Source organism: Pongo pygmaeus, chromosome 18 (assembly GCF_028885625.2).
Source record: "Pongo pygmaeus isolate AG05252 chromosome 18, NHGRI_mPonPyg2-v2.0_pri, whole genome shotgun sequence".
Classification (NCBI taxonomy): Eukaryota; Metazoa; Chordata; class Mammalia; order Primates; family Hominidae; genus Pongo; species Pongo pygmaeus.
Window position 1 is genome coordinate 19,619,839 of NC_072391.2, and position 13,555 is coordinate 19,633,393.

General features: G+C 46.0%; 1 protein-coding gene across 1 annotated transcript in view; it reads left to right on the forward strand.

The window, feature by feature from the left end:
* The window catches only part of XYLT1 (xylosyltransferase 1), a 368,112-nt gene that overhangs the window by 101,543 nt on the left and 253,014 nt on the right, over positions 1–13,555 (forward strand). The window contains exon 2 of the mRNA XM_054454615.2: positions 11,580–11,618. Coding sequence (XP_054310590.2) covers positions 11,580–11,618 — 39 coding nt within the window. The remainder of the gene's footprint in view (positions 1–11,579; positions 11,619–13,555) is intronic.

A 13,555-nucleotide genomic window follows, 5' to 3' on the forward strand; every position in this document is an offset into this window, starting at 1 on the left:
AGTCATGGGATCCCGAACTTCTCTTCTTGAGGTTGGCGGGTGAGGGTTGGAGTCATGTTCATGGAGTAATATGGTACCTTCCTTTGTGGGGGAGGGGGGTAAGATATGGTGGTGAACGGATAGGGAGGTCATAAACTTAGATGCTTTCAGGGCTCAGCCCAGGTGGGCAGGGTGGGGTTGTGGCAAACGGAAGGGGATGTGCCTGCCTTAAGTGGACCTGCTTACCCAGTGGGTCAGATCTTTCCACATTTCACAAAAAGCCACTAATCAGAATATCGTGACTTCACCCTAAATTTTAAGTGCTGGCACCTAATTTTAAAAAATGTATTGTTCAAAAATTAGCCAGACTTAGTGGCGTGTGCCTGTAATCCCAGCTACTCAGGAGGCTGAGGCAGGAGAATCGCTTGAACCCGGGAGGTGGAGGTTGCAGTGAGCCGAGATCACGCCACTGCACTCTAGCTTGCGTGACAAGCGAAACTCCATCTAAAAAAAAAAGAAGAAGAATTTTTGTGCACCATGCAGATCACACCATACCACAACCACGTGTTTTGGTTACCTTTTTTTCTTTTTTTTTTTAAACTTCTCTGAAGATATTAAGGTTAAATGGGCCTGGCTCTGTGGCTTTCAACCAAGTCTTGAAACTCTCTGAGCCTCAGTTTCCTCCTATATAAATTAGGAACAGTACTACAGGGTATTCATAATCCAGGAACAAGGAAATATATAACGTCATCAAGAGAAAAAGCAAACTGGGCACATTGACTCATGCCTGTAATTCCAGCAATTCAGGAAGCCAAGGCAGTAGGATCACTTGAGACCAGGAGTTCAAGACCAGCCTGGGCAACATAGGAAGACCCCATCTCTACAAAAAATGAAATATTAGCCAGGCATGGTGGCACAGGCCTGTAGTCCCAGCTACTTGGGAGGGTGAGGTGGAAGGATTGCTTGAGCCCAGAAGTTCAAGGCTGTGGTGAGCCATGATTACATCACTGCATGCCAATCTGGGCAACAGAGCAAGACCCTATCTTTTTTTTTTTTAAAGTAAAAACAAACAAAAAAATAATCTATCTTTCCAGTCTTTATGGCCTTCTGGGAACAGCCACTTCATGAGGATAGAATGTGGGTTTACTGAAGTAATGCCTATAAATGGTGAATTATGTTATCTCGTAAGGACTTAACCAATGATAGCGGTCTACTGGGCACTGTCATCAAGGCTGTCATCTTCATTGTCACTATCATTTCATTAAGAAATATTAGAGGAGGTTGAGGGGACAGGCTGCAGGCAGAGTCCCTCCCCTGCTGAAGCTTTCTGACTCTATCCTGACTCTAAATGTAGAAGGCCCATCTGTCCCCTGCAGGGCCACCTTCCAGCCAGGTGTTCTCAGCGTCTCTCTTCTGTCCTAGGAAGGCAGCTCCACATCCCGAGCTGTAGCCTGGGACTGCAAAGCTCTCCACTCCCCACCTCCTGGGATCGTTTTTTCCACCCCCCATAGTTTGTGTTGGCAGTTCTGTGTGTGTGGCCTTTTGGAGTCATTCCAGACGCGAAGCACTGCTGAATCACAGTTTTCCTGTATCTTCGAACAAAAGATGTCCTGGTCAGAGGCTCTTGTGAAGGAGCAAAAGAGGAGGAAGTGAAGAAAAGCAGGGAGGGATGTGCATAGAAATTTATTTTGGCAAAATGGGATGAACTCCAGATTTGATATCAAAAAACTGAAATTCTACACTGAATTTTAATCCAAACTGTGTGTAGCCTTTAGGAAATAGGCCTTTCCTCCTGGATCTCCCATGCCTCACCAGACAGTGGTGGGTTTGATTCAGGTCAGGGACGGACATCTAGGGAAACTAGAATCTATTAATAATATCTGCTCCTCGGGCCGTATTGAGAATTTGAGGCCAGGTGGACTGCTTAGTAACAGCTGCCTCGGGCAACTTATTGTGAAGTCGCTGCATAACTGGTCTACACCTCTAAGTGCTTTTCTTGAACTCACGATTTTGGATTCTGGAGCTCAAATCTGAACTATTTTCCTGTGGAACAGAGAACTCACCCAGCTGTCCCAGAAGTCACATAGTATCATTGGAACTCCAGACAATGTCTGTGGGACACTTGGCAGTATTGGTTCCAGCTGGGCCACCTGCCATCTTGGTGACCACAGCAAGTGGGTGCAAAATTGATAGGTGCTGCGGCCTGTGCCTGGGAAAAGCTAATTATTGGGATGAAGTATAGATGTGGCTTGTGTTCCCAGCTCCAGGAAGATGTGTGTTCAAACACAGCCTGGGTGGCCACCTTTAGAAAGATTTGCAGCATGGTGGGATTTAGCCAGCACTTCCTGTCTGGGCCGTGTCGGGTTGGGCCGTGTAGGGTAAAGGCTGCCTTCTTGGCACGTGGCAGGTCTTGTTTATGGTCTGAAATGCCTCTGAGCTGTGAAAAGCAAAACGCTGTAAAGTGTCGCCAATTGTCTTCTAAGAGGAACTAACATTGGTGGCCCACGCACTCTGTCAGGACTGAGCCAGGCTCTGGTAGAACATCTCAGTCAGTGCTCCACAATGAGTGTGAGATGATGATGGTGATTATTATTACCATTAACCACTGGAACTAGTGAAGTAGTCAACCTGAAGACTCACAGCAAGGAAATGAGAACATCTAGTATGAGGAGCACCTGATCCAATTCAGTGCTCCTTATAGCTTCTTAGTGCCAGATGCTGATAGAACCATGAACTGTGGTTTAATGATTCCAATTCAAGATATGGTTGTACCACTGGGAAGCAGTGTAGCTTAGTGGTCCAAAAGGATGCCCTGTTTCAAATCCTGGCTTCACCACCCACTAATGAATGACCTTGAAAAAATTACTTCTCCTTTGAGCCTCAGTTGCACCATCTGTAAAATGGGGCTTTTGATGCCTGCCTCCTGGAGTTGTTGTAAGGTTTGTTTGTTTGTTTATTTTAAGACACGGTCCCCGTCTGTCACCCAGGCTGGAGTGCAGTGGCACGATCTTGGCTCACTGCAGCCTCTGCCCCCAGGGTTCAAGCTATTCTCGTGCCTCAGCCTCCTGGGTAGCTGGGACTACAGGTGGGCACCAACACGCCCAGCTAAGTCTTATATTTTTAGTAGAGATGGGGTTTCACCATATTGGTCAGGCCGGTCTCGACCTCCTGACCGCAAGTGATCTGCACCAGCCTTGGCCTCCATGGATTACAGGCGTGAGCCACCACACCCAGCCAGTTGTAAGACTTAAATAAGATAGTATTTACAAACCCCTTACAGTAATACCTGGCATTCAGTGTGAGAACAATGTTAGCTGGTATTTTGATTATTGTCAATATTGACTAGCTATGTGACCTTAGGCAGTTTGCATTAATATGGGGGTGATAAATTCTGTTGCTTGCAGTAGCCAGGCCAGCTACTCAGTCTGGAGCTGTTTTCTTGCAAGAATACACATACAATGTTGCTAAATCTTCTGTTCTTAAAGGAGACGTGAGAAATCTAGATTTGCATGTGAAGTATCCTGGTTTTAAAACATTGGCAATGATTTCAAGTATTTCATCAAGGCTGCAGGCCAAAAAAAGCAAACCAGCTTGAAGCATCCACAGGCCACCAGTTGGGCATTCCTGTCTTAACGCTCTGTAGCTCAAGCCTCTAATCTTTTCAGGTAGGTTTCTTCAAAACCTTGTAATTCTAAGATGGTAATTCTGTGTACTTTTTAAAGAATTACAAAACCCCTTGAGGCGCACACAGAACAAAGTATTATGTACAGGAGTTTAGATTTTTGATAACCATTTGTGCTCAAGGATACACATACCAAGCTGGAGAAGCATTAAGGTAATTCCCGAGTTTCCATGAGTCTGTGGTTTCTCTATCGTCCAAGGCTGTGGGTGATGAATTACCATCTCCAAGGGCCTAAGCTTCATTTTAAGGTTCTATTGCTCATTTCTGGGGCCTGGGCTAAAAAATATTGAATGAATGTAGGATAGCAAAAAGACCAGCTTTTTAAACTTTTAATACAAAAGAGAGAAAGCGTGCAATCCACCCAGTTTTAACTGCCAACGTTTCTGTAAAACATTGAGAATCCTCTTGTTATCTCTGTGGGGTTTCTGTTTTCTCCCCTGAGCCCTATTTGAAGGTGAGTTCACATTTTCCAACAAGGTAAGGGCTGTGTGATTCTGGCCTGCATTCACATTCCAAATGCAGTCTTTTTTAGAGAACAAGGTCACCTCTGTATCACTGGCATCCCTCCCTCATCACCCCATGCCGCCTGCCCTGCACGTGCCCAGCCTTCGTCTTAGGAGCCACTGTGAAATCCCATGGGGACATCTGAAGAGAAAGCCCCGTCATGCAACACCTTGGTTGCTGCAATGAGACCCTAAGAAGGAGGAGTTGAAAAAGAGTCCCACTTCCCTGAGGAGGAAATGCTGGAAAGTGGAGGGTGGTAGCCAGGTTTTTAGGGAAAGGCAGATCCTTTCACCACAGTGGGGAGAAGGGAACACTTTGCACCCATCCTGGAAATTTCTTGGGGGTGCAGAGCGTGAACACCAACGCTCTTAAGAGTTTTGTGCATGCATCCGACACTTGATGGCTGGCTGGGGATCAGAGGCAGGAATCGTATTCTTTGTCAGTTTGGAGGCTTTTTTTCAGTCTTGCATTACACATGGTAGAGTTTAGGTATCACGTAGAGTCTCTCCAGTTCAGCGTACATAAGAATCCCCCAAGGGTGTTTAATAAAAATGTAGATTCCTTGGACCCTTGCCCAGAGATTCTGATTCAGTAAGTTCATACTTTTGATTAACACCAGGATATTGGTTAAAGGACTAGTTTCTGGCAACTTACAAACTTGCTTACTGCTCCTGGCTCCATTCCTGATTAGCCCTGTGTTTTTGAGCGAATTATTCTCTGAGAGCATCAGTTATCTGATCTATAAAATGGGGATCATGATACCTCCCTTGGCAGCGTTGCAGGAATTTCATATGCTTGGCACAAAGTAAGCATTCAAAACGAATTAGCTAAATGTGCTCATTTCACTGCCGTCACGTGACATGGGTTGCATTCGTGTCTACGGTAACTTACCGTTCAGAAGGCTTGTGGTTTAGTAGGGTTGAGTGTAGAGGAATATGTCTCAGCCTTTGTAAGCCTGGAGGAAGAAATCATTTTTGAGGTTGTAACTATGTACAGTATCTGTTTTTATTTAATGTTCACGACAACTCATGATGGCAGTGGTATGCTGTGTTCAAGACAAGGAGGAGACTATCTTAGAAGGTTTCCTGGGACAGTCTGGGTTTATACCTGTTAAGCTTGTATAATTATTAATAGTATCCCTTACAAAAAGGTCCCAGAAAATCTGTTTTCCACTTTGTTACGGTAGCTCTGTTGGCAAGTATAATCCTACCTGTTTACGTGGGATCAGTGAGAAAAATAAAGCTCACAGAAGCTAAGGACTTTGCCCAAGGTCACAAGTGGTGCTAGGTGGTTGTTATGGACTGAATTGTACCCCCCCACCCTAATTTCATATGTTGAAACCCTTCCTCCCCCAATACCTCAAAATGTGACTATTTGGAGATAAGGCCTTTACCGAGGTGATTACATTAAATTAATGGGGCCCTCATCCAATCTGACTGGTTTGTTTATAAGAAAAGGAAATTTGAGCCAGGCCTGGTGGCTCATGTCTTTAATCCCAGCACTTTGGGAGGGTGAAGCAGGCAGATCACCTGAGGTCAGGAGTTCAAGACCAGTCTGGCCAACATGGCGAAAGCCCATCTCTACTAAAAAGACAAAAATTAGCCTGGCATGGTGGTGCACAGCTGTAATCCCGGCACTTTGGGAGGCTGAAGCAGGTGGATCACTTGAGGTCAGGAGTTCAAGACCAGCCTGGCCAACATGGTAAAACCCCATCTCTACTAAAAATATTCTAAAAAATTAGCTGGGCATGGTGGCAACCACTTGTAATCCCAGCTACTCGGGAGGCTGAGGCAGGGGAATCGCTTGAACCCAGGAGGCGGAGGTTGCAGTGAGCTTGGATTGTGCCACTGCACTCCAGTCTGGGCCACAGAATGAGACTCCATTTCTGCCCCCCCAAAAAGAAGAGGAAATTTTGACACATAGATACCAGGGATGCATAGAGAAAAGGCTGTGTGAGGAAACAGTGAGAAGGCCACCATCTCTACAAGCTAAGAGGAGAATTCCAGACCTCAGAAGCCACACCTGCAGACACCTTGACGTTGGACTTTCAGCCTCCAGAACTGTGAAAAGATAAATCTCTGTTGTTTAAGCCACCTCGCCTGTGTATGATTATAGCAGCCCTAGCAAACGAATACAGTGGTTATGTATGGTTTGAACCCTGGGGCGACCCCTAAACCTGCAGTCTTTTCCCACTGAACAATTCATCTTTGTCCTGCACCAGGCCTGCAGCTAAGTGACAGTGTCCCTTTAGGTTTCTGGCTGGGCATTCAGACTTGGCTAGAGCTGGACATTCTCCATCAGGCTCAAGTCATGAGTAAGTTTTCATTCGCTGTGATCTGCAATCTGAAGAAGAGTTTCTTAGATTTTCCAAGTTATCTGGTGATTGGATGATGAGTGACAGTGAGACACCATCTTTTGATGGTGGAAGATTCCCAGTTCTGGCCTTAATTGGAGGGCTCTTGGGGAGAGAAAGCACCAAGCCAGCCTTCTGAAGTGTTCCCTGGGAGCGTCTGTGGAAGAAGGTGGCATGTAAATGTCCATTGTCTATGTTGTTGATTTGGTGGGCTTCACGGAGACATCTGGCTCTGAAGGCATGAGTCCCAGGGTCATTATCTCTACACCAATGTGATTGCCTAATACCGAAGAACAAGCGCTGTCTTCTGAACATCCTCAAAGCAAAGGGAAGAGAACACGCTTTCCAATGGCTGAGGCTTAGCTCAGGGCTCAGAATCTGCCAGGAGAGCCAGATAGGTTTGATGCATGTGTGGAATGATAACGAACAAAGTCCTCCTCCTCTCTCTACTTTCTTTTTTGGGGCTTAATTTCTTGTTAAAATTACGCCTTTGGCCTTGAGCCTGGCTTCTTGGTCTTACAAGCAAGACTTTTGAGGTGTTGACAAGTTTCATTGCTCTAAGACCTGTAATCAGGCTCTTGCCTCTTATTTAAACAGTTAGCTTTGGGAATAGCAGTGCACACAGAGTCACTTTAAACTCATTTCTGTCTCCCTCATGGTGCCTGCCATGCATAGAGCTAGCTACTAAATTGGAACTTAGTAAACACGTGTAGATTGATTTAGCTAACTTTACACGGTTCCTTGCTGTGGCAAAGTGACTGTTTTGTTTCTAGTCATGATATGTGTGCTAATTTCTGTTCAACCATGTCCACTACCTTTTTAAAAAAGACAGATGGTAAAAAAAAAAAAAAAAGATTCCGGTATTTGTTAAGGTGGTACTGCTTATTTGCTATAAGTATTCTTGATTTTGATAGACATTATCCAAAAATTGTAGGGTTATTTTGTCTAAAGTAATAATGTATTTTCCAACAGAGCTCTTGTGAAAGAGTGGAACCCAGTGTTCTCCAGTGTAAGATGCTGGGATCAAATCCAGGCTTTCAACAGCATCTGTGTGACTCGGACAGGTTACCAGTGTCTCTGGTCATCAGTTTCTCCATCTCTATACTAATGATAGTGATAATGATAGTATCTACCTCTTAGGGTTATTACAGGGGTAAACGAAATGATACATGCATAGAAGTTAAGCCCAGTGCCTGGAACATAGTAGTGAGAACTTAACAAATGTCATTTATTGCTAGTATTCAACTGTTCAGAACTTCAGTCAAGTAATATGCCCATAGGACAAAGTTAAGAATAAACCAAAGGAATGAAAACTGTATGTATTTTCAGGCAAAAGGATTCTGAGTAATCATTTCCTGTCATGTTGTGTTGGTATCTACATAATAAATTCAGAAGCACTGGTATATTGGGCACACGGGATTGAAGGCTAATTCAGAGGCATGCAAGATCCTGATGGTCAATGGTCACTTATTTCCTTGCTTGATGTAATGGTACAGCTAGCACACAGGGCCTGGCACCTAGAAAGCCCTCTATAAATGATCGCTATTAGCTGTAGTTATTTCAGGTTCCTGGGATGCATTTGCAGAGTTAGAGAGAGAGCATGTGTTATTTAGGTTCTGAGTCTCTGAGTGTTGGTGACAACACTTTTTGATCTATCGAGGTCAGTGTTTAGAAAGTGTATCAGTTACTGCCACAGTAATGCTGTATAACAAATGACTTCAAAACTCAGTGGCTTGAAACAAGAAGCATATATTTTCTGTGTGTTGGCAGGGGGTTCGCTGATCTAGGCTGGGCGTGGCTCCAGGCTGTAGATTGTGTACAGGTCTGTTTCACGTGTCTGGCATCGTCCTTGGACCAGCAAGGTACTGGGGACATGACCTCTTGTGGCAATGGCAAAAACACAGTAGGCCACACTTCATCACCTAAGCATATTTCAACCTTCTGCTTATGCCACATCTACTAACCTCCCATTGGGCAAAGCAGTCAAATGGGCAAACCCAAGCTTAAGGGCTGGAGAAGCACACAGCAAAGAACTGCCGAGTCACATGACCAGAGGGCATGGATCTAGGAGCTGTGAGGAATGAGGGCCACCAATTCAGTGCACCTGGTTCCCCATTTGACTTCCCCAACTGAGCCATTGCAATAGATGATAGGAAAGGGCTTTCCTTGTTGTAGGCGGTTCCATGGTTACTGGTACCTGCATTAAGATTCTAAAAGCACTCCACTGTAGCATGCACGTGCATTGTAAATTCCCCTTTGGCCTCCAGGAGGCTTTCCTCTGATGGACAGGAATTTACTCTACTGTAAACCAAAGAGGCCCAATTTAGACAGACACGATGGATTAGGCAGACAGCATCATTGACCTGGTTCCACTTCGTTAGCCTTTCCAATTAAGGAGGATGTTGCTGAAAGCGAGACCTCACAGATATATAGTCATACCTTGAATCCTCTGGACTGAGGCTCTTTAGGGAGAGTCTTCTATTTCCAGTGCGTGCAGAGGGAGGAGAACATAATAATGTTGGCAAGTGAAACCCAAGTATTAATGATGTGGCCCCTTGTGAGGACTTTATCTTCTTCCCGGTTAGTTAATGAAGATGCTAAATGGATAGCATTTGTGCTTTTGCTTTCCAGAATCTTCTGAATCTTGGATCCCTGACCATGCACTGATAAGGTCTCTGATTTTGGAACATCAAATAGAGAGCTGATGCTTCACTGTGTCTAGAGATCAGGCTCTTGATTTTGTCAACACAGTTGACAGAGATTTCCCGTGACTTCCCAAGGAAAGTCTTGTCCATTGGAGCTGCTTTTAGGGGTCAGGATGGCGTTCTCCCCTCTTCAACCTCTTGGAGATTCTAAGCAATGAAGCATAAGTCTCAGACAATAGCCAAATGGTCTGTGAAGTACAGCTTAATTAATCTGGGCATGCACCCAACACCCCAGTCTGGTGCTTTGCTAGAACTTGGCTTGGAGATTGAGGCTAATTTTGAGGCTGAGATGCAGCTTCTTATCTTATAATCAAAATCGAGGTGGTAAGATCTGAATGGACAGACAGACAGACACAGACTACTCTGACCTGAACAGCAGATGTTGCATGCTCTCGCCCACTAAGCACGTACCAGGTCTGACTCACGCTGCCACCCACAGACCAGGAGGATGATCTTGCTTCCCAAAGACAAAAATGGGTCGTGCCCCAACACAGGGAAACAGGAAGTACAGAGTAGACTCTTTCTGCATGCGAGTGATACGAAACCTGCCTGATCAAAAGAAAGTTGCTCTATGAATGTCAGGTTTTACCAATCCTAGCTGCTACTTCTTCACCCCTGGGAAGGAATCAGTAAGGATTTGAAGAGACAGGCCCAAAACAGCTCCTTCATGACTTCCCCAGATTCCTTTATAGGTCAAGGCTGCAATGTGGGGAGACGGGGAGAACATGTTCCCCTCCATGTTTTCTTGGGTATGAGGAGGACTCAATGCCTGGGGGAATGTGAGAATTAGAGTGGGATGTTCTCTTGGCAGTTTTCTTTCAGTTACACCAATGGAGAATTACTGGGAGTTGGACTCAGAATTGGAGTTGGAGGACGACGAATTCCTCTTCGTAAAGGACAGAGCTGAGCAGAGCTCACCATGTTTCTGAGATCGTGCCTCTTACACTCCTCAGAATTGGGCATCATTACAAAGATACCATAGAACAGTCATCAAGACAGTGAATGGCAGCTCACCTAGAGAAGGGATTTAGAAAGTTCCAATTTCCCTGCATTTCCTTCATGTTCACAGTATGGGACAGTGGGCTGCTGCTAACTTATTTGCATGGCTTCCTAAAACCCCGTGGTGGAAAATCTGCTAAGAGAAAGCAAAGCTTCAAACTGGATGTGTACTTCAGGGCCCTAAAATCATGCCCATTCTCTGTCGGAGGAAGCTTGAGGTTATTTTTCCCAGAATTATAAATCCAAGATGATTAAGTTCAGAGCAGACGTGGTATAGACAGAAATAGCCTTCATGTGCTGGGTTTCCTGTTTTCTTTGGAAACCACTCACTGGACATCACCACCTCCTCCCATCAGTCTTTTCCTCCTCCTGTACCCTCCCTGTCTCTCCTCCAACCCAAAGGGTTCATGCTTAATGACCCGAGACAGTACCACCAAGCATTCCCAGTCAATCGGCTTTTGTAGAGAGTGAATGAATAGGACATTTCTCTGGCCTTCTCTGTCCTAAAAAAAGACCTTCCCCAGCCCGTTGGAATGTGCTCCTCAAACCAGAAATTAAGCTGCTCACTCTCATTCCTTGCCTTGTTCTTTCCAAGATCAGACACAAATTGATGATGGCCTTGTCCCTAGTCAGGACTTTATATTCTTTCTGGTTTATTCCTAATCCTCTTACAGAGCCAAACTCTTCTTATAGAGGGTTTGGATGCACGTTGAGCTATTTGGCAAGGGTGTCTTGTTTCTTTTTTCTTTACATTTTATTGTTTTGTGTGATCTCCATGTGGGCATTTCCTTCACAAAAACTTGAGCTTCTTTCATCACTTGTGCGTGAGAGGAAGTGTTGGGGCGGCCTGCAGACTGGGCCAAGCTGTCCTGATGTCTCTGTAGAATGGAGGACACAGGTTGGGCTGCCCTCCCCGTGGGGTGGCTTGAGCACTGGGGAAATCAAGCTTTGTTTGAAAATGATGCTGGGAGCTTGGCGTGGTGGCTCACACTTATAATCCCAGCACTTTGGGTGGCCGAAGTGGGAGGATCATTGAGGCCAAAGTGTTGGAGAACAGCCTGGGAAACATAGCGAGACCCCATCTCTACAAAAATAATTTTTTAAAAAAGCCTGGCATGACAGTGCATGCCTGTAGTCATAGCTACTTGGGAGGCTGAGGTGGGAGGATCACTTGAGCCCTGGAGGTCGAGGCTGCAGTGAGCTATGATCATGCCACTGCTCTCCAGCCTGGGCAACAAAGCGAGACCCTGTCTCTTAAAAAAAAAAAAAACAAAAAAAACAAGAAAGAAAGTGATGCTGGGATAGTAAGTTAACTTTTTTCCACTCCTCACGTGCATTTTCTCCTTTCATCCCACAGGATCCACACCCGAGTCCGCTCATCACCCTGGAGACTCAGGTAAGTACCTTTCCTGTCTTGACCACTTATCTGAGCCTTGATATTCCAGCTCTCGGGGCGACTTGTCCCGTGGCTCCGAAAGGCTGGACAGGTCCATGGCTGCCTCTTGTCCCATTTGGATGTGTGTGTGCCTACACATGTATGTATACACACTGGCATATAGTGTACACATGTGTGCAATGGTGTGGGTGTGCATGGGTGCACATTCGCACCCAGGTGTCTGATACCCCCTCCCACCTGTGGCAAGAACCATAATCATTTCTTTTGAGTTTTCCTCTGTCCTTCGCTCCTGCCCAACCATCATGCAGAGGTTCATGCAAAGGAGAGAGGAGACAGAGGAGAACCGTGAAGTGGGAAGATGCTACTCTTTGATGCCTGAACTTGGAGGACTTTTATTCCTTGGCGGTGAGGGCAGCATATGGAAGGAAGTTGCATCCTTTCATCTGCTTGCGTGTTAGGCCGTTCTGAGGAATTGTGATTGCAGTGGCGTTTCCGTGTGTGGAGGAGGATGACCAGCGGGTCTTGTAAGGGAGGGCACGGCCCTGACTGTCTGCTTTCTGCCTTCCTGGGAGCTAGGACAGTGCAGCAGCTATGAGTGTAGGCCTTGGAGTTCAACAGAGCCAGGTGGAATTCCACCTCTGTGTCTTCTAGCCCTGCGACGTTCGTGGGGCCACATAATGTCTAAGCCAGTGTCTTCCCATCTGAAACGTCATCCCAGTGATAGTGCCCACCTTGCAGAGTTGTGGTTGAGGGTCACAGGAGATGACGTTTATAAAGTCCGGGGTACGTGCTAAGTGCCTGTGAGTGGTAGCTTTTTTTTTTTTTTTTTGAGACAGTCTCTGTTGCCCAGGCTGGAGTGCAGTGGCACGATCTCGGCTCACTTCAAGCTCTGCCTCGCCGGGTTCACGCCATTCTTCTGTCTCAGCCTCCCCAGCAGCTGGGACTACAGGCGCACGCTGCCACGCCCGGCTAATTTTTTTGTATTTTTAGTAGAGACGGGGTTTCACCATGTTAGCCAGGATGGTCTCAATCTCCTGACCTTGTGATCCGCCCACCTTGGCCTCCCAAAGTGCTGGGATTACAGGCATGACCCACCGCGTCCGTCAAGTGGTGGCTTTTTAAACCAATAGAACTGTTACCTTTCCTGCCGGATCTGAAGGGGATGTTTCTTATCTTTGGATTAATCATTTCCTTGGCTCTTTGGGTTTGGCTGACAGTAAAGAGAGAAGATAGACAGGACAGGCCTCATTCAGAGCCCCACAGTGAATAGCTTGCAAGCGTCAGACACAGTCAAACCTGTTCGAACCTTTCAAGGCTGAATGACAGCTCGGAAGTTTCAAGGGTTTCTGGGGTGCACCGGAAAAGACCACCTGCTCTCCTGGCCTTTGTCCCCTCCACCGTGGGTCCTTGCCCTCTCCTTGGCATCTCTGCTTGGGTTCTCCTGAGAGGAATAAGGAGACCCTCCTTGCTTCCTCCCTGATGGGGAAGGCCAGCAGATCTTCACGGTTTCTTTGTGCTTTTCTGTCCTTGGATTCTCTGGCACACAGGTGTAGCCCCAGGGCTGACCAGGCACCAGTGCCGGCAGGGAAGTATAGAAGGTGCAGCTTTGAGGAGGAAAAGGATTCAGTTTCCTCTGCCTGTTTGGCTGTCCTCTGGCTTGGTTTTGTCTGTACTTAACACCTTGACCACATTTGCCTTATGTAAATTTCATCTATTCTATAAAGTCACCTAAAAATACATTTTTCCTTAACGTAACTCACTTTGCTTTCAGAAATAGACTTACCTTAATCTAATGGTTCTAAACCAGGGGGTGATTTTGATTCCCAGTGGTTATTTGGCAACCTCTGAAGACATCTGGTGGTGGTCTCATCTGGTTGGGGGGTTTACAACTGGCATCTAGTAGGTAGAGACCCAGGTTGCTGTTAAATATCCTACAA